Source organism: Tamandua tetradactyla, chromosome 4 (assembly GCF_023851605.1).
Source record: "Tamandua tetradactyla isolate mTamTet1 chromosome 4, mTamTet1.pri, whole genome shotgun sequence".
In the NCBI taxonomy this organism is placed as follows: domain Eukaryota; kingdom Metazoa; phylum Chordata; class Mammalia; order Pilosa; family Myrmecophagidae; genus Tamandua; species Tamandua tetradactyla.
The window spans coordinates 21,036,011-21,063,451 of record NC_135330.1 but is presented as its reverse complement, the minus strand read 5'-3'; the positions used below and the strand labels follow the sequence as shown (position 1 = coordinate 21,063,451).

The following is a 27,441-nucleotide window of genomic DNA, read 5'->3' as shown; positions in this document are numbered from 1 at the left end:
AGAGACAGAGAGAAAACAGCTCTTTATTTTGGAGGAAATGGGGAAAAGGAAGCCTGATATATTCCTGGAGGAAGTGTGTTACAGCCTTTGGAAAAGCAATCTGCCAACATCTGTTAAATGGGATCACACAGACTTTTCAACCCAGCATTCCTGCCCTCAAAATCTGGTCCATAGACATAAAAGCACCAGTAAATAAGGGCATGGAGGGTTAACTGCAGCACTGTTTATAGTAGCAAAATGCTAGAAACAAAGTGAATATCCATAAAAAGGAAAATGTGCACAGAATGGGCTATGGTGAAACCATTTAAAAGAATGAAAGAACGTTCCAAGCTTCTGTGAAAAAAAGTAAGAGTATTGAGATGCAGAGAAGTGTGTATCATAATGATTCCATTTTTATAAAGCAACAACTAAAAAAAATAAACCACCTTCTATATGAATGTACACATATATCTATATATATACATGTGTAAAATGCATTTGTAATTATTTATGTTATATAAAACACAGTTATATATGTGTATATATAACATAATTATAGATATATATCTGAGAGAAAGAGAGAATCCTACAGAAGAGTATATATGAGGTTTCCAAAGTCTGGGTGATGGGGGAAAGCTGATTTGGGGGAGGCAATAGAAAGAAAAAGATGTTGTCTATGAAAACCTAGTGTGTTTGATATGATCTCAGTTATTGCAAAGTTCTATATGTATTTGCATGAGTAAATTAGAACTGATTTAGAAGGCTGCCCATGATATGTATTCAAGAGAAAGAAAGCAAGTTGCCCAGATACATAATATGAAAACTACCAAATATAGACAATTAAAATACTGAGCTGAGAGTTTCAAGAGCTGCTCCCCAAACCCTTTCAGAAGGCCCAGTTTGAGCAACAAAACAGACACCTGAGAAACAATGTTGGAATGAGCTGCCAGTTTCTCAAAATATCAAACCCAGGTCCCGAGTGCCTGGGGAGAGGGGACATGTGCTCAGGGGGAAGAGGAAGTAGAATATAAGGTTGATAATAGTTCCATAGAGAGATTTACCTTGAAGCTAATTTTAGGAACCACCAGGCTTACTAAAATCTAGGCCAATTTGCCCCTTTGCAATAGCCCTCAACACTTTCAAATACATCCGAAATTCTTGACACTCTTATGAAGGAGATATTATTGCATTTTTAATCTCATGAACAGAGATAAAGTGGCTTTAGCATGGTCACATGCAACCATAGTGCAGTAAGGTTCAAAACTTGGCCAGTTTGAATCTTACCACGACACAACCATCCTCCCTTCTATAAAACCTCTTTCTGCTCATCATGGCCACAATGGACAACCGTGAGGAAGTCAAACACCTGGACAGGGGCTACTGTTTCGAGAATGCAGCTGCCACTGGGAACCCTCCCTGCCCCCTTCATAGTGGAGGGGCAGTGGAGCCCTTCCCCAAGGCAAGGCCCATTCTGCTCCTTTGCCCCTGTCCCCTTCACTGCGGCTGGGGTGGCAAACGGAAGTCTTCAGAGGCCAGGCAGGCAATGTAGAGGGGGGCGGGGAGGGGGCTGGGAGAGACCCACGCCCACCCAAAGGAAAGGGGCTGCTGCCACGCAGCTCCAGCGCACCGCCTGCGTGTATCCTGCATGGGGTCATTTTTCAAAGATCATTCAAACCCCAGCACCACCAAATGACCGACTTTTCAAGAGATGTCAAAAATCCAGACTTCAAGTATAACTTATTGATGAAAAAAATGTCAGCTCAATAGAAGAGAAAGAGGAGGAGGAAGGAGGAGGAGAACGGGAACTGAACCAACTCAGTTGGGGGAAAATGTCTGCCTGTTGCCTTTGGGTCAGAGGGTCAGCTGTTTGTCACTTCTGATTTATGGGAATAAGGCTTTTATCATATTTCACCTGTTATTCCTGTGCAAGCCCAGGAGATGTCTTTTGGCTTGATATATTAATTTTTAAAACACTATATATTTACATGACTACATCATTGTTCTCAACATTAACTAATAGCAGCGGTACATTAGCGCTCCATTGACTTCCAAGGCGGTCATGGTATAGATCCCATAGGCAGAGTGAGAAGACCTGGGTTCAAGCCCTGCTTCTGCCCCTCGGCAGCTATGTGAACACAGTCTGATCCCTTAACCGGACCCTGAGCTTCCTAATCAGTAACATGGGTCAGCAAAATGGTTGGGAAGATTTTAAAAGGTAGGCCATGTTAAAAACATATTAAGTAAATATTGATCCCATCCCTTCTAAAAGATAGAAGTGTGGCCCCCCAAATTCTCATATATTTTAAAATATAAATTAGAGGTGATTATGTTGCTTTGCAAATATCTTCTTCATTTTATAGAAGGATTTTCCATAATGGGCTTTTCTAGTGTATGGAAAACATGATGCTTTCCCCAAAGTTTTAGTTTATGCAGGCCTTTTTTTTTTTTTCGAAGGAATGAACAAATATTCTGCCTTTTCAATAACAAAGGCATCCTCACCTGTTGTACAGCGTTGTCATAACTGGCTGGAGATGGGAGGCTAGAACTACATATGAGAAGCAAAGAATATTCTACTGGAGCTACTTAGCAGCTCTGTCAGCAATGCCACGGTAGCTGGATTCTCTACAACCACAAGGCATTGCCGGAAACCAGCAACTTCTTCCTCTCCTCATCTCTTCATCGACACCTCTTACCGGTTGGTGGTAAGGGAGAGTCCAGTTTTGCCCATGAGGTGGATGGTGAAGAGAACAGAGCTGGCTATGGATGGATAATTCCCCTGCTGGCCGCGCGCACATGCACACACACACACACACACACACACACACGTCACAGCAGGGAGATTTTTTGGAAACCTCAGGAACAAAGCCGATTATGTCATGGGCTCTGTCCTTTCTGACAGCTACACCATAGGAAACACCTGTAGACAGCCGGAAACCAGAGGAATTAAAAATATCTGCCTGGCCCCTAAAAAATAAATAAAAGAGGAAAGTAAAATGTTCTCTTTCTTTTGCAGGGAAAACAAACAAAGCCCTATCTGGTTTGAGCCATTTCCTCTCGGCAAAGCACATCCCTCCTGTGGGCCACCCCTCCGCAGGCAGAGATGGGCTTGGACCCTGTACTTTAACAGCCCAAGACATCGGACGTCTGAGGGTGGCTGTCGAGGAGGGTTCTGGGAGCCAGGTTCCAAGCCTCCAAGCTCAAGATTTCTTTTGCAGAAGAGAGGACTGGGGAAGCTGAGCTCATTTCCTTGGGGAGAGGTGTAGCCTTCATTCAGTTTTGGAAACAAGGGGCTCTTGTGCTCTGCCTCTGCAGTCTGGCCGGTCTGAAGAGACAGCCTCTGGGGACCACGAGAACCAGGGATCACAGGGTCATTTGGAAATGATGTGATTGCTGGATTTGCAGGATCCAGCTGAGCTCAGGAGCAGACCTGGGGTGAGTAGAATCTGGAAGCATCAGGGTCTGCTTCTCCTCTGCTTCTCACATCCAGTAGGCCACCATGCTTGGTGACTCAGTCTTCTGTATATCTCCCTGGTCTGGCCTCTTCACACTATGTCCGGCATCAAATCTCCCCTGATAGTGCCGAGAGGTTATGGTCACCTAACTGATCTCTTTGCCTCTGCTCTTTTTCCTCTTGTTCATTCTCCACTGGGCAGTCTGATGAATCTTTCTAGAATGTAAGTCTGAGCATGTCTTTGCTTGATTTACCTACTATATAATACCTTCTGTGTAACTAAAACATCTGAGATAGAATATAAGATTCACCTCTCCTTCCAGAAATGTAATGCTTTCTCAGTAATAATCAATGACACTTGCTGAGTCTGTAGTATGTACGAAGTACTACCTGAATGCTTCCTAGAGATGACCTCATTTGACCCTCACCACCACCTCTGAGCCAGTCAGGCATTACAGCTTCATGTTAAGATGGGGGAATGGGAGCTTAGAGAAGGTGACAAAGTTGTGGTGGGGTTGGGATTCGAACCCTGGAGGTCTGACCCCAGACCCCTGCCCTTCCCACCACGGGCCTCTGTCAGCCCTCTAAACATTCTATGCAGTAACATGCCTCTGTGTCTTTGCACATCCTGTTCCTCTACCTTAAGCACCTCAATTCCTATTCCACCCACCAGAACAGTTAATCTTTGTTGTCCAAGACCCACCTCCTAGCTACCTCCTCCAAGAAACCCTCATGGACTTCTTCCCTGGGTTGTGTCATCAAGCCACCCTCCCCCTCCCCAAACCTCTTTCATAGCATGTACCTCACTGCAAGCTATGTAGTATGGTATTGAACTGCCTGTCTTGCTCTCTAGAGTGTGGCCCCCTTGAAGACAAGAGACTGTAGCCCTGGCTTCCCTATTCCTGATAAAGGGCCCAACACAGAAAGGGAATGTAATGACTATTTCAACATATCAGTCATTGACAGAGTCAGTCTTTGGCTCCTTGACTGGGTCTCTGTACCACTGTGCTGCAAGGTCTCCACTTATGAAAAGAGACCGGCAGGAAACTAGATGGTAATTAATATTTTAAAATTTCAACTTATGTGAGAGACTAAAGCAAAAAATGTTTATTTGGTACAAATTTATATTCTGACTAGTGCATTTCCTAATATAACTTATGTAGATAGTTGGCTGAACACCTTAAGTACATGGAACTTTGGGTAGGACATGAGATTTTGTTGGTTTGTCCAGGTGATGCCCTGATGAATCCCAGAGTGATATGACCAGAGAGTGGAAAAGTATTTGCAAAGTCCCCTTCAGGGAATGGTAAGAATGGGGGAAAACTCAATTTCCCCAAGTTGAATTCTTGATATTCTCACAAGCAGTGTGGACAACCAAAGCTATAGACTGAGCCCCCAGTCTTGGGGTTTGTTCATATGAAACTTAACCCCACAAAGGATAGGTCAAATCTACTTAAAATTATGCCTAAGAGTTCCCCCAAGAGAACCTCTTTTGTTGCTCAGATGTGGCCTCTCCCTCCAGCCAACACAGCAAGCAAACTCACCACCCTCCCCCTGTCTACGTGGGACATGACTCCCAGGGGTGTGGATCTTCCTGGCAACGTGGGACAGAAATCCCAGAATGAGCTGAGACTCAGTATCAAGGGATTGAGAAAACTTTCTAGACCAAAAGCAGGAAGAGTGAAATGAGACAAAGTGTCAATGGCTGAGAGATTCCAAACAGAGTCGAGAGGTTATCCCGGAGGTTATTCTTATGCATTAGGTAGATATCACCTTGTGATTCAAGATGTAATGGAGAGGCTGGAGGGAATGCCTGAAAATGTAGAGCTGTGTTCCAGTAGCCATGTTTCTTGATGATGATTGTATAATGATATAGCTTTCAGAATGTGACTGTGTGATTGTGAAAACCTTGTGTCTGATGCTCCTTTTATTTACCTTGTCGACAGATGAGTAGAACATATGGAATAAAAATAAATAATAGGGGGAACGAATGTTAAAATAAATTTAGTTTGAAATACTAGTGATCAATAAAAGGGAGGGATAAGGGGTATGGTATGTAAAATTTTTTTTCCTGTTTTTGTTTTATTTTTCTGTTGTCTTTTTACTTCTTTTTCTGACTTGATGCAAATGTTCTGGGAAATGATCATGATGATGAATATGCAACTATGTGATGATATTGTGAATTGCTGAGTGTATGTGTTGGGAATGTTTGTATTTCATTCTTGTAATTTTTTCTTTAATTAATAAAAAATTTAAAAAAAAAAAAGAGAGACCAGCAGTCCGCTCAGTTCCTCTCCTTTCTTTCTAGTGGAGTTCAGAATTTTTGTCTGTGTTTGTTTTATCTCAGCCAGTAGCAAGGGCACAAAAGTTATTTTGAATGAGACACATTTTGATTTGTGGACATAGGCGTGTTTTCACCATGGGAAGATTTAGTTCCTACATGCGTCATCACCCTGCCCATATCGATTGACGATGGGCCTGTGGAACTAGGTTTAGGAATTTAAAATACCCCCAAATGATACTCACAGGCATTCAGTGTTCAGAACCACTGCTTTAACTTACAAAGACAGCGGTGGTAAAAGCTGCCAGGGTAGAAGCTTGCTAAGGGGAAATCACGCATGTTTGTACATGTGAAATCAGTCCAAAATAAACACCAGCAAGCAACTAAAGGAGATAAAATTCCACACTAAAGGGAGAAAATAGTGACCCAAAGTTATCGCTTGGGAATCCACATGACATTGATAGTAATTAAGAAAATGCAAATTAATTCTAAGGTATCACTGCATAACTATTAGTCTGGCAAAAATAAGTCACGATAAGAAGCCAAAGCTGTGTTGTGGAGAAACTGCTCTCTTAAAAAACTGCTGTTAGGGCAGCGCAACAGTGGTTCAGTGGCGGAGTTCTCGCCTGTCAAGCCAGAGACCCGGGTTCAATTCCCAGTGCCTGCCCGTGCAAAAAAAAAAAAACTGTTAGCATTATATATTGATTAATTCTTCCTTCTTTCAAGACAATTTGGGACTAAGTAACAAGAACTTGTAATTGCTTTGTTTTATTTTTGGAATTATACTATAACAAAAAAAAAGCAAAACACGCGACATGCGTGGATAGCCATGATAGCACAGAAAGGTGAAAAATTAAAAGTCATCTCAATATATTCAATTTCAGAGAATAGCTAAAATATATAAAGCATAAAGGCAATGGAACATGATGCTCCCATTAAAAATGACAAATATAAACATTTCTAATACAGGGAAATAGTCATGGAACAACAACAGCAAAAATCATTGAAAAATCCACCTTGCTGGTACGTAGCAATGACGTAAAATGTAAACATACATTGATTGACAAAGCTTGGAAGTAAATTTGGAAGTACAGGCAAAGAATTTAACGTTCCTTAGCTTTGGAGTTGTTCACAGTTCCAATCACTAGAAAATCATACTGAGGAATGTTTGTTCCGTGCTGGGAGAGCACTGGTGGGTCTCTCTCCACAGCCCTGGTTTCATTCTGACAATCACTTGTGTCTCCAGCTAGGCTGCTTGGCCGAGAATACACCCAGTATCTGGCAATAGGAGATTTCAACTTTAAAGGGGCCCAGTTCCTTTTAATCGTAAATCATCTCCAGTCCAGGTGACAAGAGAGGAATCGATGGCTCTGCGAGGAATGAAGGGGCAGGAGTGCCAGGGCTGGGGAAGTCTCCCCTACCCGAGGCCTGCTAGCAAGGCCCCAGCCCTCCCTGGAGGAAAGGGGCCGGGCTGTCTTGGTGAGAGGAAACATCTGGAACTTACCACCCAGATAAGGGCAGAGATGGGGGACGTACGGGCCCCTCTCAGGGAAAACTGGGAGAAGCCCTGTCGGAGCCACAGCCTCTTTGTACCTGCCCTTGGTACACTCCAGAGAGAAGGCAGGTAGGGAGCCAGCCACGTCCCCCTGTTGGCTCCCTCTCCATCTTTGTCATGGCTGGGGGTGGGTGTGGGGGTGGAGGGCAGGGCTTCCCAAATGGAGTAAGGACTGGGGAGTAACAGCTCCATAGATACAAAACTACCCGCAGCATGATGGGGAAGAGGGAAGAGGCAGGAAGAGAGTCCCAGGCAGAGTAGCGGGAGGAAAGGCCTGGAAGACATAGGTTGCTGAAAGCAGCTCAGAATGGCCGGGACATGCCTTGGCCCCAGCCCACAGCTCTGCATGTTAGCTACAGGCGATGTAAGTCTGTCTACCCAGACAGAGATGGGAGGCGAGGAGAGCTCGGTGGCAACATCGCTGGCCCTGGCCTGTGCCCTGCTGCCCCCTTCCTAGGATGTGGCCAGGGATGGGTAGGACAGAAGTAGCCAAGCATGGAGTGAAGGTGGGACCTGGGCCACTAGGGTCAAAGGACTCAGGCAGGGATCAGGTGCTCAGAGCCCTTGGCCTCTTGCTACCCCAGTGGTCGAGGTTGGGAGCAGTGACCTTCTCTGTGACCCTTCCATTGTCACCCAGAGCTGGAAGCAGGGCTCTGGGGGAAGGCGCCCTCTGCACCTGGCCTGCCTGACCTGTGAGCTGCCTTTGGCACTGGCCTCTCTCCGTCACCCTACACGCAATCATGCTCACCGCACTGTGGCAGGGCCAATTCCTCACGTCCCTCTCCCCTACTCTACGGAAGCTTCCCATCTTCAGACAAGCAGAGTCATTGGCTGGGCTGGAATCCTGGCCATCTCCTCTCCCACCTCTGTTCTTAATTGGTGCTTTGGTTTCTAAAACTCACAGGGCTTGGCTGCGCAGAGGGAAGTCCCTGCAACTCCAGGACTTGGCTGATTATGCTGAGCAGTGGCCCTTCTGGGGCGCATCGTAAGTCTTTCCTCCTGCTCCAGGGCCTCCTGGTCACCCCGGGTTATCAGGCCAGAGGCCTGGACCCCCAAACAGTCAGGAAGCCCTGCCCACCTTCCCTCCCACTGCCTCGTTGGGCTTCAAACTCTGCCTCTTCCTCTGAGCAGAGCTATCTGGGCCCAACCCAACTGGTCTCTCATCTAATCAGCTTCTCCTTCAGAGCTTCAAAAGGAAGCCACAGAACAGGAGGAAGCAGAGGCCCCAGGGAGGGCCACGGCCCACAGCCGGTCTCTGCTCCCCAGCCCCACACCTCCAGGCTCCAGAGTGCTCTTTGAGGGACTGAGTTATTTTCAGATATTTCCCTATGTTTTCCAAAACAAAGGGTGACCACACCTTGCATCTGTGGAGTCCTTTATACCTTTCCCAAGCCCTTTCATGTATATTATCTCACTTGATCCTCCCCACGAGCCAGGCAGGGATGGAATTATCATCCAGGCGAGGCACTCACATTTCATGCTGTTGGATGAAGATCCCACAGGAACTTAATGGTGGAGTTTGGTCTAGAGCTCTGAACTTGCAGCCACTGTGCCTAGCTTCCTCCAGCTAGAGCTTAACACTCATTTGGCTCTCCTTCAGCACACACACACGGACACACACACAGAGCACATGGACACATGTGAACACACACATGTACAGACAGACATGGACACACAGACACACATGACCACACACGGGCATATAAGACACTCACATGGACGCAGAGACACATAAAGAAGCACTCGTGGACAGATGCACAGTCATGCATGCATACACACATGCACCAGAGAAGTGCAGGTATGTTCCTTTATTTTTTTGCAACAAGAAACCCAGTCCTAGGGCTGTCTATTCTTGAAGCATTCTGAGCACGTTTGGGTATCCCCATGAGAGCACAGGTCCCTTGGAACCATGTTGCCCTTCCCTTTGCCCTCAGGCAGACCTTAGGGAGAAGGTCCTCTTCTCAAACTCCTTCCTAGCCCTCTGCCTTCACGTCCCTTCTGAAGCCCAGCTCAACTTGTCCTTACCCTGATGATTGTACGGCCTCCTAGAGTCTCCTGGGCCATGTTCTCTCCAATCCATTCCCTGAACCAGAGCCAGAGTAAACTTGCTAAAACATAAGTCTGATTACAGAACTCCCTGCCCTTCTCTGTTCTGAAGAATGAAAGAGTGGTGGATTTCAAAGGCTTGAACTTCTCCCATAATCTCATCAGTCACTCTAAATAAATATCCCATTAAGTCAAAAAGTGTGCTTGCTACACAAATGCAGCCTCAAGTCTAGCCCCTTACAGGCTCTCTCTTGCTATCAGACAGCCCCCGAGTACCTTCTGCGCAGAAATCCTCTTTGGAAATATTAGAGGGGCTCATGAGGTTCGGCATGGTCAACCAACTAAATCCAGTCATGGTGCACAAAACTGTCCTCCATCTCCTGCTGCTTTCCCCCATTTCACTCTTCAATCACGCAGCAACTCCTCTCCCTTACTGAGCCCAGGCATCTCTCTTCTGGGACGTCCACCCTCCTGGCAGTCCTCCACATTCCAGAGGACACCCGGTTCCCCCAGCATCCTGGTCCTGAGTCCAACAGAATACTTGACTAAACCGTTACAATTCCCCATTCCTTTTCCCACTCTTCGAGTGCAGTTTTATTTCCTTTTGTGCCCAAAGTTTGTCCAGAACCCAACACATATGGGCGTTCATTAAATATTTCTATAAAAAAAATTATCAAGTGAGCAAGTGAGAGAATGATTGCTTCTCCTCCCTAGCCCAGACCCATGGCTAAGGAATTTTCTAGAAAGACAAGTCTTTAGCTCCAGAGGCTGGCCCAAGCCCCCAGGGTGTTCTACTTCCACCCCTGGCTGGTAGGCATTGCCCCCAGCATCTCCAGGCTCAACCTCCCCTGCCCTGCCTCCCCCAGCTGGTATGCAATTTCCTCCTGTCTATAGCTGTTCCAGCAAGAAGCATCAGATAATTGCTTCATTTCCTAGGGTGTCCACACCCCCTTCCTGCCCTGCCCTATCCCTCCCTGATAGCTGAGCGGGGACCGCAGGACCTGCAGGCAGCAGGGCACCGAGAGGAAAGTACTGCCCTTGGCTCCGAGGTGCTCTCTCACCACACACACTCTTTCCAGCACATCTGGTCGAGCCTGCAACTTGTGCACACCAGGTACAGAGAGCCTTTGCGGAAGGAAGGAAGGCAAGGGCCAATTTGGCAACATTCATAAAGAGCCACAAAAACACTCATATCCTTTGACCTAATAATCCCACTCCTAGAAAATGAGCCCAAAGAAATAATTCAAAAGAACGAAAAAGAGCCTTGTCCTGTTCATAGCTAAGTTATTTATAAGGAGGAGATAGTGGAAGCAGTGTCCCCAAATAGGAAAAGAAGTAAATAAATTATGGCATATTTGAATCATAGAATACCATGTAGACATTTCAAATGAAAACACTACTGCCTAGGATAAAGATATTGTCTTGGAAATAATGTTGCATGAACAAAGAGTGTACAGAGTTGCATATAAACTGATTGCAATTGTATCAGAATGATTTATGTGGTTAAAAAGAATAAATACACCAAACTGGAAATTATGTTAAGCTGAGTTGTTGCTGTTTTTTACAGTCTGAGTACAAACCAACAGTGTGCTTTTACTCATTCATTTACTTATTTATTTGGCACGGGTAGGCTCCAGGAACTGAACCTGGGTCTCTGGCACTGGTGAGAATTCTGCCACTGAGCCACCGTTGTACCACCCCAAGCAAAGTTGTTTTATTCCTCCCAAATTCTTTTCATGATAAAAGGGATAAAATTGAGGATCAAAAGGTAGCAAGTAAAAGAAAATAGTTGTCACACTAGGATGATGAATTCTCACAATTTTACCTTAAAATGTTTAAGATTACCTTAACAATAAATATTTTACAGTAAAGTGACTAAAAACTAAAGAAAGGACTGAACACAAAATTCTAGAATTTTCTACAAGGTTTTTTTTTTTTTTTTTTTTTGCTGTTGGGGTTTCACCATTGTTTACAAAATAACAAGAACATGTCCCAGTCAGACCTTCCCAAACCATGACTGGGGGTCTCCACATGTTCTGGTGGGGGACCCACAGCTGGTTGCTACTAAAGCCATTTAAAAGGCATGTGTCCAAAGGTTCAATGATTCTGCCCGCTTCACCCCCATTCTCACATCTTGGCTTCCACTATCCCAGTTTCCCAGTCACAGTGCAGAGGGACAGAAGACTGTTTCCCTAGAATCCCAAGAAATAAGCTGCTGAGCCCCATTCTCCAGCTTTCAATTGAGTAAGAAAAAAAAAAAAAAGGTTGGTTTATGCTAACTTCATGGTCAGCTAAAATCCCCAAGCCCTTTTCCTATACATCAAAGCACTCAGTCCCCCATTCTCAGTTCTTAGGTGAGGGATCTCCCCGGGGACCCCTTTGGGCAGATGCCACTGAATCAGGTCTCAGTCCAATGCCCTTCCAAGCCCCAGATGGGAATTTCCAGTGAGAAATTGTCCTGCCAATGCCTCAACCAAAACTCAATCTCTCCCCTTCCCGCCTCCAAAATCAGCAAAATTTTCTGTCTCCAGGATTGAAAATGCAGATCACTGTTTCCTCTCACACCCACCTCCATGGCAGCCTCCGACCAAACACCAAATGCTGGGACACTCCCCTGAGTTTATGTCACAGCTTCTTTGCCTTTCCAATCCAAGGCCACTTCTCACTGGTGCTTCAGCCTCTTAAGTGGGGTTTGGGCCTCTAGAATCTCCCCACTCATTCACCCTGGACCCTGGCGCGCCTTCTATACGGCCCTACACAGTTCTGTCCTAGGTGCTCCTTTAGTCTTCTGAGCCCCTCTCCTCCCACTCGGATGTCCCTCTCTGCCAACAGGAGAGGATGTCCTCTTCTCCAGCTGCGTCAAGGTGGAAATGCTCTCTTTCTCTGCTGAATTCTACCAGCCCTGTGGGCTTACTGGTTCCGTGGCACTGCAGCATCCCCTGTGCTCCCTATTCTTTGGAGAGGCATCTTATCATTTCCCACCACCACTACCACATTGGCAGCTTATAGATAGTACCTTTATATTTGCCTCCCTCCGAGAATCCAGATGCATCTTTCATACTGTAGGCCCAATAAACACTTGCGGGATGACGGAATAAATGAATGAATGAATGAATGGACGCATGTGTATTTATTTCTAAGCTGAGTATGCAATTTTCCTAAAGCTAAGCAGAGGACCTTAGATTCATCCCTGTTTAATTTCATTATGTTGGTTTTGGCCCAGCCTTCTTTCCTATATAAATCATTTTGAACTTGAACATGTCATGTATCATATTAACTATCCCAGCTGTGGGTCATCTGGATTCTTTCTATTTTTCATCCAAGTCATTAACAAAAACGTTTAACAAGTTAGGGCTAAGGGCAGAGCCCTGGGGCTTGCCACTGGAGACTTCCCTCAGAAAAGAATGAGAATCCTTAAACAGAACACTTTCAGCAAGGTACCTCAACCTGCTCTGAATTCATCTAACCAGAAAGTCCTTTTGTCTTACAAATAATGTGACTGAGCAATAAGAACACTCGAGTTCACATGTGAAAGCACTCAACTCCCTAAGCCCGGCCAGAAGTTCAAGATCGATGATTTGAATGGTTAGCCTCTCACCCCCCTTCCCCCAATCCCTGCAGCTGTTTCAGCCCTCTCAGAATCCCACCACGCTCAACTCTCCTGCAGGGGCATCTCCGTGGAGGTGAGAAAGGTGAGGGCAGGGCAGGGCAGAGGTAACCCAGCTCAGTGAGATGGAGGAAGGAGGGCGGTCTGCTTCAGTCAACCTACTCTCCTTTCCATTTCCCACCTACCCCGTTTCAGTTCTCCACAGGGTGAACCTGCAAAGAAAATACACTTGGCAGTCCCCACCCCCACCCCCTTTTCTTTGAAATGTATTTATTGAGCCAAGGAGACACCCTTCTTGTAGGCCTTGGCTGCCGAGTGAGCCTGCAGCTTGCATTTGCTATTCCATGCCAGGGGCTCCCCCAGTTTCCCAGGTTCTAGTCTGGACTTATATGGGGAACTGTTCCAGCACTGCTCCAAGGACCAGCTCCGACAGCAGACCAGAGAGTTGGACTAACACAAGTTTGCTTGCAGCATGCACAAACTACTCCTCTGCTCCTCAGCGAGCTCTCAGGGCTGGAGGAGAGCTTCAGGTCTCCCTCTCTTGTCCATCCAGTGTCCTAGTCAGAGCTGCACCAACAGCATGCGAGGCTAGTCTCTGTTAATGATTATTATAGACCACTTATTTATTCATCAAACAATCATGTCACATTTAAGATGTGCCTGGCATTGTTTGAAATACTTTACACAAGTATTAACTTAAAGAACCCTCTTACCAGTCCTATCAGGTGGGTACAATTATTATTTCCATTTAACAGATGGGAAAACCAAGGCATGGAGTGGTCACAAGTTAGGATCCTAACCCAGTCATCTGACTCCCAGGTCTGTACTTTAGCCCCTGTGTTGTACTGCCCCTCCAGGAGGCAATACGAAGCTACAGTCCTGCCTTCATTCATAGAAGGCGTTGAGCACATATTATGCCCACTGTAGGATACCAGGGCTTATAAGGGGAGTTAGCAGATAAAACAACTAGGCACTTACAGAACAGTTCAGGGGATACAGGAGAGTGTTTTGAAAATAAAGAGCAACAGAAATGTATTTTCCTTTTTACCACTGCACAGATCAGAGCCTCTCTATGCATCCTCTTTGGCCTAGAGCAGAAGCAACAGCTTTGTTCATCTTCGCCATTACCCTCTTTGCACTCCTTCCTCCCACATTCCATTAACGACAGGCAAAGAGAATATCAGAACTCACCTACAGAAGATGCATTTAGGGATGTCACAATTTGTTCACAGTGCCAATTTACTAAATATTATTAACAACAACACCATGAATTGTGGGATGTTTTAAGATTTCAAGGATACTTTTATAAATCAGCTCATCACATGCACGACGTGACTTTTCAAAATAGTTGGTAAAGCAGGTATCAGTGTCACAGCTGGAGAAATTGACCAGAACCATGAGGCTAGTTAGATACTGATCCCAGACCCGAAAGTCAGGTTTTGTGGCATATGTCTCTGCACCACAACACCCCTAGCTTAGCACAAATTCAACAAAGACACAAAGGAAATCTAAAGGGAACAGAGCAGAGGAAAGCATGCTGCTGCTATTTCCTTCAAATTCCACTGCCTAATTCCAGTGCTGCTCTCGGGCTGCTTTCACTTAGCCTTCCTTAGGCACGAAGGACAGGGCTTGTGTCCACGGCTTATGTACATGGCTTCTGGAAAAGAGCGGCGATTCTAAGTGTCATGTGCATACGTGAAGAAGGAGGGGCATGGATTCTTGGGTCACCGAGGGGAAGGCTTCCAAGTCAGAAAGGCTTTGCCGACGTGGGGCTCTGCCACCACCTTGCCTTTAGACTTCTGGCCTCCAGAGCTGTGAGAATAAAGTTCTCTTGTCCCAAGCCACTCAGCTTGTGGCAATGTGGTAGAGCAGCCAGGGGAAACCAATCTGCCTTCCACCTCCACTGGGTTTAGAGTCCCCTGAAGGTGGCATGGTGCAGCACCAGGCATCGCTCTGAGCCCCCACTCACCCCCTAGGAAAAACAAGGACTTGGACTCATCCTTATTGTTTTCCTCCTGCTTCAGTTCGAGCCTTTGTTGGGAGCAGGGGGGTGGGGGGACGGTGGGCAGGGATTCAGGCATAACTGGGCAACAAGGCCAAGGGCTTGCTCAGAGGGACCCCTGGAGAGCAGGCAGAAAGCAAGTCTGGTAGAACAGCGTGCAGTACTGCACTGGGCAGAGCTGGGACTTCTTAGCCTTAGCTCTGGATCTCTTGGCACTTGTTGATTGAAACACTGATAATAAAAGCTGTTTCTCTCTCCATCCACTCTACCCCACAGATAACAGTGCTTGAGACTCAGGAAACTGAGCACCTCTGGGTAGAGGATTTAGGAAAGTCAGGAGACAGTACACACACATGGGGAGACAACAAAGTGATATTAAGTCAATTTCACGGTAAATCAAGAGTGCCATGTACAAGGGTCTCTGTGCCAACAGCGAGGAGACCTTTGTCACAGTTCTGGCTTTAATCGTGATCACCAGTAAATCACATATGCTCAGTTTCTTCACCTTTAGAATGACGGGGTTGGGGGGTTCAAGGGTAGCTCAGCGTTAGAATTCTCCCATGCCATGTGGGAAACCTGGGTTCAATTCCTGGGCCCTGTACTTCTACCCCCCCACTCCCCCCAAATTTCAACAAATGATGCTGCAATAATGGGACAGTCACATGGAAAAAGAATGAAATGTGCTCCCCACCATGCCGGATACAAAAAAAAAAAAAATGAGGGGTGTGGGAGAAACGCCTAAGGATCCTTCTTGCTTTCAAAACTAAGCCCTAATGATGGCTTATTTTTTTAAACTTCCCTTTCTGCCTTAAATGTTGGCACTAGTTTTACCCAGAGACATGCTGGAGCATTTCAAAGGTCTTGTAGATGTGTAGATAAGGGCTCAGAGTCTTGAGTCAGACCTTAAAAGGCCCCAGCCTTGAGCCTCCTGACCTTGTCCTAAATCTACCGAACGCTCTTCTTGAGAACTGGACAAGCAACGTGGGGGACGCCATCAGTGCAAGAGAAAGAATAGAAGTGTAGTATCCCACCAGAAGGTGTGTGCAAATGCTGGCTCTTCTGGTAATCATTTTCCAGACCTTGGGCAAGTTATTTCATCATCTCAAAGCCTCAGTATCCTCATCTATAAAAAAGATGCCATAAGACTTTGTTCTAGTTTGCTAGCTGCCAGAATACAACACACCAGAGACGGATTGGCTTTTAATAAAAGGGGATTTATTTTATTGGTTCTTCAGAGGAAAGGCAGCTAACTTTCCACTGAGGTTCTTTCTTACGTGGAAGGCACAAGATCGTCTCTGCTGGTCTTCTCTCCAGGCCCCTGGGTTCCAACAACTTTCCCCGGGGTGACTTCTTTCCGCATTTCCAAAGGCCTAGGCTGAGCTGCAAGTGCTGAGATGAGGAATGCCGAGTTGCTTAGCTTTGCTACATTGCAATCTCTCACTTAAGCACCAGCCAATTAAGTCAAACGTCATTCATTGCAGCAGACACGCCTCCTATCCGACTGCAGATGTAATTAGCAACAGATGAGGTTCACGGACCATTGGCTTATGTTTGCAGCAACAAGACTAGGTATGCTCACCTGGCCAAGTTGACAACTGAATCTAACTAACACAGACTTCATAAGGATTAAAAGCAATAAATTTATGTAAGATGTCTGACATACAGAGGACAGTCAACAAGAGGTAGTAATTATTATTGCTACAAGCTTTAGGTATCTCCCACTCCGCCATCAGCACAGCTGCTCAGAAATCAATTTGCCATTATGCATCAAATGAAATCTGGAAACCCAGACAAGCAAGGAGCCTGGCACCTAGGAACATATTTCAGAAGGCTGAGGCTGGCAAGGCACAGGTGGGGCACCTGTCCATCTACCTGATGTGTTTGGAATGAACACATTGGGGCTGGAGGTCCAGGGGAGGGGAGGCTGGAGGAGGCCTGAAGCCTTCTGTGGCACACCGCGAGGTAGAAATCCGTAGTGACCTCTGGTGTGGGGGTCTGGGCTGTGCAACAGCAACCACAAGGCTCAGCTTGGGGCTTCTGCTGTTTAGCTGATGCGTGTGGTTGGCTGCTCTTCCCTGCTCTGCCTCTGAACGAAGAGGAGAAATGTCGGCTTTTCAGAGTGTGCACAGGGTGGGAAAGCACCGCGAGGGGAGGGCGTGGAGCTGCCGGTGGAGGAGTGAGTGGAAACAGATGGTTTTGCAGTTTATCCCCAGAGAGTTCTTTCTGCTACAGAGGGTAAGAGGGTTTCAGGGATGGATCTGGGTGATCTTTCCCAAAGCCATTCATTCTCCTGGGGCCTGGGGCCTGTTTCAAGTGGCTCTCTTTAGCGGGGGCTTTGGTGCCACCCAGGAGTGTACTCATCATTCAGTTGAAATCCCCTGTCTCTCCTGTACCTCAAGGGCTGCCAGGAGGCCCAGTAAAGGCAGCATTTGTAGGGGAGTCCTCAGCAGAGGAGGTGTTTTCTCTAGCTTCCATTAGAGAAGCTGCCTCCCACATACCTTAGAGATTATCAGTATACTATCTTGTATCTGTTTATGTCATGTCATGTTCTTTTATGGCAGAAACTGTCGTTTTTATTTCTCTATATCTCCCCATCTAGATCCTGCCCACTTCAAATACCTTTATCTTGCTTTAACCTCCAGGAATGAATTGCTGGTAATTCCCCATGACTATCACCTTGCTTCTTAACCCAGTGGTTTTGCTCTTGTTCTTCCCTCTGCTTGGAATACCCTTCCCAGTTCTCTGTGCTTGGTTAACTTCTATTCATTCCTCCAGAGCCAACTCAGAAATCATCTCAGCAGCAAGCCTTCCCTGAACTCCTGGGGCTGGGCAAGTCACCTCTGTGCCTGTGAAGTCGCATCCCTCGTTTTGCAAACATTTGTTTAGGTGCTTGCCTCTACTCCTAGGCCATGAGTTCTTTAAGAACCAGCAGTGTGACTTGTCCAGTTTTGTATCCCAGTGCCTGGTAAGCAGCAGGGGCTCTGTACACGTTTCTTGAACCTAATTAAAGAGCTAGAAGATCTGGCTAAGGGAAGAGTTGTGACTGCTATCCCAAGATCAGGAGGGTGGCATTGATACGGTACAAAAGCAGGTTCAAAACAGAGGACAGCTGATGAGACGCAGACCCACCTTCTTGGCTGGGGAAGACTGTCCGGCTCCAATGTACAGAACTTCTCAGTGTCCCCATTCAAGAGCTTCCTGCCTGGGGACCCTTAATACTGTTTATGGAGGTGGGTTCTGATGGCATCTCAGGGATGCCTCTTACAGACATGAGGAAACCCACCCAGATGGATCCTGTATGCCAACTCTCCTCTCCTAGGGAGCCTCCAAGGCTTGGAATTACAGTGGCTCGAGGGCTTTGTCCCAGCACAGGATTTGACCCATCCAAATACATAACTTTACAGGGTGAGTCTCACAGGCTTGGGAGTCATTTCCCACAATTCCTAGAGAGCTAGGTATTCAGGAAGTCCCAAAGGGAAAAGATGGAAAGCTCACTGCCCCAAAGAGCGAAGTATGAGATCAGGGCCCTCTCTGGTCTGGCTCAGGCAGAGCCATGAAGCTGATGAATTTCTGGAGGGCCCGACAGTGTGAATGTTGACTGTGGCAACTGTCTTTGCACTGTGCCAGCGGTATCATTTTATCTTCTGTTGCACGGAGGGATTAAAATGTCTGCATAGTCCCTGAAGGTCAAACATGAGGTGGATATCGCCTTTAATGAAACTTGCCTGACATGAGAACCAGCCTCTTTACTCTTCAAGGCTTAAACTGACCTACTCCCCAGATGAGAGAAGAATTGCAAGCTGCCGGCTTGCCAAAGATCCAACAGTGTCCAAATCCTCAGGCAGGGTCAGCGTCCCCCGTAGATTCTTGGTTTTCTCTTTTTCAATATGGCATGGAGATACTTAGGGACCCTTGAAATCCACAGAGCTGCAGATTTGACACTTTCGGATTCTAGCGAGTTGAGTGGGGGTGGCCAGGCTGGCTCTGCAAACCTAAAACATTATGATTGGAGAAAGGCAGAGAACTGCCTTCAGATTTTTCTGGAACCGAAATGCTTTCCTTTGCTGCCCTGATAAGATTACTGGTCTGCTGAACCGCTGGCATCCAGGTTTCCCACGGAACCAGTCGCGCCCAGGCTCTGGCACGCCTGGTCGTGAGGCGCCTGCTGTGGGTCAGGCCCTGAAACCTGACTCTGCCCCAGGAATGTGCCCTCGCACCTTCCTGAGATAAGGCCTGGGCCTGGCGGGTTTCGTGTTGGGCCCCTCCAGTCTGATTACCTGGAATTCCCCCTGTCATCGCAGTCCGGCAAATGGAAGGTGTCTGCTGGATGGGAGCATGTTACTGCGGGGGTCTCACAGGGTGAATGGAAGCCAGAGAAAAACCGGGGCTACCCGAGCCAAACTCCTGCTTCCAGAAACCATTTGGTCCCTGATCATGTCCCATGCGCCCTAGCCAGCTGTCAGCGTGGGGCACAGTGAGAGATGGGTTAAAAAAATATTAACACGGATGGTTAGCGCTTTTATCAGCTCTTCACGGTGTAATCCCAAAATGATCTTTTGGAGGCTTGGATTCTGGTTACATTTTTCTCCACTGACTTTTAAACCCATAATTTTAAGTGAACATTTCAAATATAAGATACGATAGGTCATAAATGTTCAATAAATGTGAGTAAATAAATGAATGACAAATAATATCTGAAAAGGACTCGAAGTTGCATCTGAGAAAAGGGCTCTTTAATTCTCTCCATTTAATTTAGGAATCCATGTTACGTTAGATAGCAAGAAAATTTAATTTTCACTGACTAAATTTTTCATTTGTTCAACTACATAGTAAAACCATGGTGTGGGGAGGTGGAGATGTGGGCTCTTTTTTTCTAGCACCCTCAGGCTATTTGGTAGTGCCTATAGCTACCAAATATTTATATTTAAGCAATTAAGAATATTAATTTTATTTTTATTTATTTATTTTTTGGGTGCATGGTCCGGGAATTGAACCCGGGTCTCCTGCATGAAAGGCGGGCATTCTAACCACTGAACTACCTGTGCATCCTATTGATTTTATTTTGATGTCCCAAGATTCCAGCTCTTTCCTTTCCTCTGGATTCCTACCCACAATAACTTGACCTATTGTCTCTTCTAGAGAAGAATCATATTTGTATATAAATTCCAAGCATCATAAAAGGTTTGTATTTCTCCCGGACCACCGGACATTTCTGCTTAGAACAATAAAAACCAACATATCTAAGACCTGCTTTTTTTTTTTTTTTAATCTGCTCTTTTTCCCATCTTCAATCATTTATTCACTCATCCAACAAGCACTTATCCAGCACCCATCATGGCCTCTCTACATGAGATATGGTCCCTGGCCTGGAGGAGCCTTCTAAAGAGAGAGCCAGATGGGCCAATAGTTCCAATTCTGCCTGGCGCTGCAGCAGCAGTGATGCTGTAACAGCATGTGAACAAAGTTCCATAAAGACTCTGAGGGCATCTGAGAAGGCTTCCCGAGGTGGAGAAAGGGAGCTGCAGACTGCGTGGTGGAAAGAGTTCCCCATTTCTGTTAATTCATTAATCAAGCAAGATTTTATTGATAAATTATATGATTATATATTAGGCACTTTGCTAATCTCTGGAGACCTAAAGACCAATAAGGCAGCTCCTGCTACGATAGGCTTATATAATGTGTAAATCTGATACTATTCTTCTCCCTGGCACCTGGGAGAACTCTGCTCTTCTCGGCATCCTGGTGAGCGCAGAAAGTGATTTCTGACTTCTAACGCGTGGTCTTTACTCTCTTTCATCTTTTCATCCTTATTGCTTCTTCAGATCAGAATTCACCTGGACTCTCAGAGACGCTCCCTAACCTGGCTTTCTTGCTCCCTCTGTGAATGGACACGTCTGCCCTGTCCTTCCCGCCACATCATCATCTCCGTCTGACTCAAGACTTTTCAGAGTTTCCCACAGCTCATGGAGCAGACTCCAGGGCCAGCCACAACCTGGCCTTTGAAGGCTGCAGCCGGCCTTTGTTTGAATTAGAAGAAGCTAGAATTTGTCTAGCTTTGGAGCACAGCTAGACAAGAAGTTTCTATATGAGGAAAAAGTAATCCTTTCTGCCCAGGTGGCTTGAATTTCAGCCCCCATGTACCACTTGGCCAGTGGTCTACTGTACTTGGTGGTCCTGCGGCTTTATCTTTTTTTTTTTTTTTGCCCCATGTTTCTTCTCTTACAGCTCCCCTCACTTCCTCTCCAGCCAACATTCCTGAACAAGTTGGCCTGTTGTCCCTGTATCCATTTGCTTATGCTTCAGCTCTTCATCTTTCTTTCAAGGTTTATTTTGAGTCTTGCCTACTCTGAACTCCGATAGAACTTGTGGTCTGCAGCAGTAATTCTTTTGGAACTTACATTTGAAAATGATATACATGACAGGATAAAGTAAGTCTCCTTCCCGCAATGGCAGGATTGTCAGTTTATAAAGGACAGGGATCAGATGGCATCCTTATCTTGCTTATCTTGTTTGTCCCAAAGGGCTTATCGAGGGCTGAAGGTAATGACTGATGTTGTTGACACTGGTAACAGTGGTTTAATTTTTTTCCCCCAAAGACTTTGAGTAGGTAAGTGGGTTCTAGAGAAGGAGTGTTGAGTCAGCCTTGTTGGTCTGGCCTGAAAAACTAATACTGGAAATTAATAAAACTCAGTATCTTCCCAAATACAGTGGTTCTTTTATGACTCAAAAGTAAGGTCTGCCTCTCAAATGAGGTTTTGTGCTAAGATTTTTAGGAATCCTCATATCCCACACCTGCATATCATGTTCTACCGTAAAACATGTACTTCCTGGCTAAGAATCATCACTTTCTCATTCTATTTCTACAGTGCTAGCAGTTGTAATTTTTTGCAAGCATTTTAACAAAGAAACTTCAGAAGGAGTCACTGCCAACCAGCAAATCAATGTCCTTCAGTAGGTATGGGATGATCTGACAGGCTTTCAGGATGCTGAGCAATTCCCCTCCCCTTCCTGTCCCTGGCACAGAGTGATTTTGATCCAGGTTATCAGTTCCTACACATCTTGGTTTAGAGACCAGAGGACCTTCTCTTTTCAAGGCTCCACAAGCTTCACAGGAAGTTGTGCGGGTGATAGTTTCAGGGTCCCTGCCCCACACTGTCCCTTCCTCAAGACAGGAAGAAGAAAGGGCCTAGGAGGAAGGACTCCCTCTGTGTCTTAGAACGAAGTCCGCATTTGCAACCTGTTTGTAAGCCTAAAACTAGCTTTCCTCTTACCTCCTACTCAATTCTGCAAGAGGTTAGACAGGTCATAAAGCACATCGAACCTCCAGGCTGGGGCTGGAAGCACCTTGCACTCTCCCAGGCACAGAACCAACCTGAAAGCAACTTCTTCAGAAGCCTTCACTAGCTCTACAAATTGGGCGGCCCCTAAGCCATCCCTCTCCTCCACCCTGAGCTGTAGCTAGAGAGAATCCCATTGCTTTGCGCTTAGACTATCTCTGTGAGACCTCCCGGATTTGGGAGCGCAACTTCCCGAGCTTTGCTGTGTGTACCCCTCCCCCTGCCACCCCCTCCCCCCGTCCCCAAGCCCTAACGTGCCCCAGTTTCTCTGCCTTGTAAATGCTCTAGAGAGGGTCCATCGCACTCTGGCAGATCTCATGGTCCCTTCCACTGTTACAAAGCCTTCCCAAGGCGATTCCTGTTCCTTGAAGTCCACTGGGTGAGCCGGGTGCCTGAATGCAGCCCGGCAGAGACGTCACGGGCCTTCCCAGAGTGAGCCGAGCTTAGATTAGTTTAGAGGATCAGGGCTCAGGGTGCAGAGCCAGGAGCTGGGAGGAGATAGCAGAGCTGCCTGTGAGTTCTGATTGCTGCTGACAGCCTAGTGAGGAGCTTTGGTTTCCCTTTGAACAGGGGTGGGAATCACCAGAGAAGCTGCATAAAGTTTGCGTCTTCTTTTTTCTTCCCAAAAGCCCAGGTCCCGTTAAGATTGGCAGAGCTAAATGTCAGGTCTCAGTGTCAAGGCAGAAGGCTATGGAAGCCTCAAGATGCAGAGAAGAGAGTGAAGTGGGGAATACACCCAGTTTCCCCCAGTGGTTGCCCAGGACTGCTGAGGTTGGAACGGTTCCAGAAAAGTCCCCAGGACCCTACTCGGCAGGTAGAGAGCAGGCTGGCCTTACCCTGCTGCACCCTGCAAATGTGGCCAGACACCCCAAAACCCACAGTCTCAGGGGGCAGGAGCATCGAGGGGAAGTTTTATCAGAAATAGTGTCATCCAGCTGCCCAGGAAAGGGGAACGCTTCAGAAAAAAAGTGACTGACAGAGGAGGGGCTTCAGAGCAAGCGCCACTGTAAAAGGCCAGACTGCAAGCAAAACGGAAAGCGCGAAGACCCACAAAGAACTGCAAGCCTCAGTTTGCCGATTGTTTCTCTTTCAATACCCATCTCTTCACATTCAGGGGCATCTGCTTTCTTGCAGTTCCTGCTCACACGTTTGCCCATTTAAAGACCTTGGCTGCTCCTAACCTTTTTCCTGAAACGCTTTAGGTCCCTAACCAAAATACCTGGGCCTGGATCCCTACAGAGGCCCCTTTTTTCTTCCTCTAAGGTGTTTCCCTGTCCAGCCGCTGCCTGCCCAGAGGGGTCTCCCAGGTAGGGAACGAGAGATGATCCTCCGGCGTCGGCAAAGGAGGTGTCGGAGCAGAAGGAATCCGCCCCTCTCGTCGGCCGCGGCCAGGAGCGGCGCGCGCCCTCCTCGGAGCAGGGGCAGCCGCTGCCTGGGGAGGGGGCGCCCGTGACTCGGTGTCCCGATCCCGCGCCCGCCCCCGCGCCCGGCGCGCCCGGCCAGGCTCCGTTACCTCCATGCCCTCCGGGTGCCGACTCCCCGCGAAGGCGCACGCTCGCTCGGGGCGGGTGCTCGCGGACCCCTGATGTCGCCTCTCTTCCCGGCCCCGGCCAGGTTCGGGCTGCGGCGGCCACAGGGCAGGTGGCGCCCGGCTGCGCTCCGCTGCGGGACTGCGGGGGCCGCGGGGGCCCTGCCGGAGAGAACGAGGAAGGAGGAGGGGCGGGGAGGGGAGAGGGAGGAGGGCGGGGGGGAGGGGAGGGAGGCAAGCGATCAGGGTTTAAATTTAGACACAAATCTAAACAGATACTGTCTCTCCCGGGGCAGGAAGCAAGAGAGGGAGTCACGACTCCATTAATCGGCCCAAACATGGGGATGGGACAGCAGCCTTGCCTCTCTTTTTTCGCTAAGTTTCTCCAGGATCCCGGTCATTGCCCCAGTTTCACTTCTTCTCAACTTCTCTCCCTTTCAATATGCCTCCTTTCTTTTCCTTGCCCTGAAAATTAGAGCTGCTCTTTCATTCGTTTTTATTTCTGCCCCTCGTTTCTGTTTCCTCCTTTTATGGATGTCTTTACCGCTTACCTTCCTCCTTTAACCAATTATGTTAATGCCATACCTGGTTTTCCAAGAGCTCTTTGGTGGAAAGTTAGAGGACACGGTGGCCCAACGTGTCTGTGAAAGAAGAGCTCAGAGGGGGCTCTCCTGCTCAGGAAAAGTTGACACGACCAACTTTCCCTTTTGCATCCTTTTCCTCTATACTTCGCATCTCACGTTTGCAAGAAATCACTATCTGTCAATCTATCCAACTATCAACACTGTATCTGGTGGGGAAGGAGGAGGAAAACCAGGAATTCAAGCAAAGTCTTTCAAGCTTCCTGTTGCAGTAAATCTTTTCCTCTCCTCCCATTTGATTGAAGCATTTGATTTCGTGGGAATTCAGCTCCCAGAAACTGCTTACTAAAGTGCCTTTTCTCCATTCCTCTTAAATATAGTAAAGGGCAAGAACTTGAACATCCGATTCCCATAAAGCCCAGCAACAGCAACCCTCCCCCCAGGGCTGTCCCGGCCCCCTGGGCAGCAAAGAGGCTGAAGAAGAGGAGGCGGCATGGGAGAGATGCGCGGGCTGGAATCTGGACCAAGTGATTTTACTGCTAGCGGTTCTACTCGCCGCCAGCCCACGGCGCCCCTTCTGGACCACCCCTCTCCCCCCCCCCCCCTCCCGCCCCTTTAGGCAGAGAGGAAGAGGGAGAAATGTTTCAGAGCCTTGTGAGTTGTATGGGGCCTGGCAGGAATGCCTCTGTGTCAGTCTGCAGGATTCTCATGCCCTCCCCATCACCTCCCCCCACTCCCCCAATTCCACTTCAACTAAGGAACAGAAGAGCCATTGCAGAGGTGGACAGTGGAACAAGTGAGGGTGAACGCAATGGATGCAGAAAGATGGAGAAATGAGGCAAAGGAAACAAGCTGAGAGTTTACCCTAAGAAGAACTGCCCTGATTCTTTCCTGCATCCCAACACCGTCTGTGGACTTCTGGGCACTTAGATTGCCGCTCTGGATACTGGTCTTGGAAACACGGCCACCTCTTGTCATAGAACCTTCTAAGGTCCAACCCTGTAAAATACTAATAGCCCTAACGCCAGAGCAGTTTCTAGTTCATTTAGCTCAGCTGAGCGTAGGGACAAGATCCCCCTGATTTCAGAATCAGACAGATTGAGGGTTGAATTCTAGTTCTGCCACTTTCTAGCTGTGTTTTCTTAAGACAAGTGTCAACCTCTTTCCTTACCTATACAGTGTAGAAGGCAGTCTGGGCAAACTAGCTATTTTTATAATGCTTAGCCACATGCATAAGCTTCAAATGGCTAAAAGCTCCGTATTTCTTTTATTTAGAGGTTAACACTCTAGGACCCAGTGAAATCCTCTAACCCCGGGGATTAACGGTGAGTCCCCTTCCATTCCAGCCACAGAGCTACAGGCATAAGGATGTTAGGGCAGAATTAGCATCAGGAAAGGAAATTTCCAGGCACCCTACAATGCATACTTGTGCCTGTGATTTTTTTTCTTTCTTCTCTTTACTGGTGCAGGAGTGAGTTGACAAGGGGAGCATCATCTAATTATCATGTCTTACAATCCTGCTCCTGGGAGCCTTTTCCTTTCTCCCCTTCACCTAGTCCTCCTTTCTGCTCAAAAAGTTGCTGCCCCAGCAGAGGTTTATAACTTCACAAACAGGAGGGCGGAAGCGCCTACCCAGAGGAAACCGTTAGGCCCTGATTGCAACGCAGTCACCCAAGGTAACTTGCAGCTGCTCCCCACGCCCTGCTCAGGCCCTTCCTTCAGCCAGAGAACGGATGGCCCGCAGAGCAAGCAAACTCTGCCTCTGCCATGCTCCTGGGCCCAGAGCCACAAGCTGTTGGCACTCACGCAAGATTTAGAGGTTGCTCCAGAGCTCTCTGAGCCCAGGCAGAGCCCTTCCCCAGGAGGAAGGGGTGGGAAAAGGAGGGAAGGGTGGACAGCGCAGAGCTCAGTTTCAGCAGTCATGAGTAGGTTTGAGGTATGTGCTCACCTTACCTTCTCCTCCTGACCTTCCAGAAGATCCCTAGAAGCCAAGAAGTGACAGCCCAGCTGGTAAACACCCTGTTATAGGGATTATGACTTGCTCTTCTGTGGCTTGGGAGGAGCTGAGAGCCCAAGGGGAAGGGAAAGTGGCTCAGAGGGGTTGGTTCCTCTCCCGCTCTGGGGGACCAGCTGGCCCATGAGCACCGACTTCCTTTACTCTCCCTCTGGGCCTCCCCTTTCTACCTCCTGGTAATCTCAAGCAGCCAAGCAATAAATAGAGGCCAGCGCCGAGCTAAGAACAAGGAAGACCAGGGATGCAGCCCTGACAAGGACAGGGGCGTGTGGAGAAATCCATGTTACCAAGCACATAGTAGGCCCTCAATAAATATTTGGTGAGTGAATGATTGGATGATTGATTCGTTCATTCAAAATAATGACTCTATTTTGACGAAGCAAATTAGTAGGGCCTCTGCCTTTAAATCAAAGGTTGTTTTCCGTGGAAGGGCCATTGATGCAACAGGCGAAAAGACTCAGTGGGAGAAAAGACCATCAGAGGCTACAAGAACTTGAGCCATAACTTGATTAGTTTTTAAGAGAACTACAAAGAGCTCCTATCAGTCAGTTCTTAGCAAGGGGCAGAACCGGGCTGCCGATCATCCATTTTTAAAAGTATGAACCAGAACCATTCTTTCATGATTATAAATACTATTTTTTTTAATTTAAGAAGATACTCATATTTATTATCTGATTTACATTTGACAGAGCAAACCTAGGTGTACAAAAAACTATTTGACAAAGTCCAGAGTCCAAGTATCAGACAACATTGTTTCCCTGGCTTCCCCACGCACAGGGCACCTATGCCACGCCTTGAGGCCGTGCTTGGCAGTGCACCCACGGAATGTGCATTTTGCTGCTGTTGTGTTGCACGTGGAGTACAGGTGTGTGTGCATCCGACATCTAAGAGGTGGGCCAGCAACCATAAGAGCCTTAGTTCCTGATGTCAAAAGTCAACATTCTATGTGATGATATTAAGAATTACTGATTGTATATGTAGAATGGAATGATATCTTAATGTTTTGTTTGTTAATTTTTTTTAATTAATAAAAAAAGTTTAAAAAAGTCAACATTAATGA

General features: G+C 47.1%; 1 protein-coding gene across 3 annotated transcripts in view; it reads right to left on the bottom strand.

Moving 5' to 3' along the window:
- RCSD1 (RCSD domain containing 1) overlaps positions 1-26,428 on the bottom strand; it is a 72,209-nt gene extending 45,781 nt beyond the window's left edge. Inside the window, exons 1-2 of one of the 3 annotated variants that reach the window (XM_077156875.1) lie at positions 26,321-26,428; positions 23,772-23,948 (exon numbers count right to left, since the gene is read on the bottom strand). In XM_077156875.1, the coding sequence (XP_077012990.1) occupies positions 23,772-23,777 (6 nt within the window). In that variant the 5' untranslated portion in view covers positions 23,778-23,948; positions 26,321-26,428. Of the gene's footprint in view, positions 1-23,771; positions 23,949-26,315 lie in introns of all 3 variants that reach the window. The other 2 variants (XM_077156873.1, XM_077156874.1) reach the window with 2 other exon arrangements.
- Positions 26,429-27,441: the final 1,013 nt, after the last annotated feature.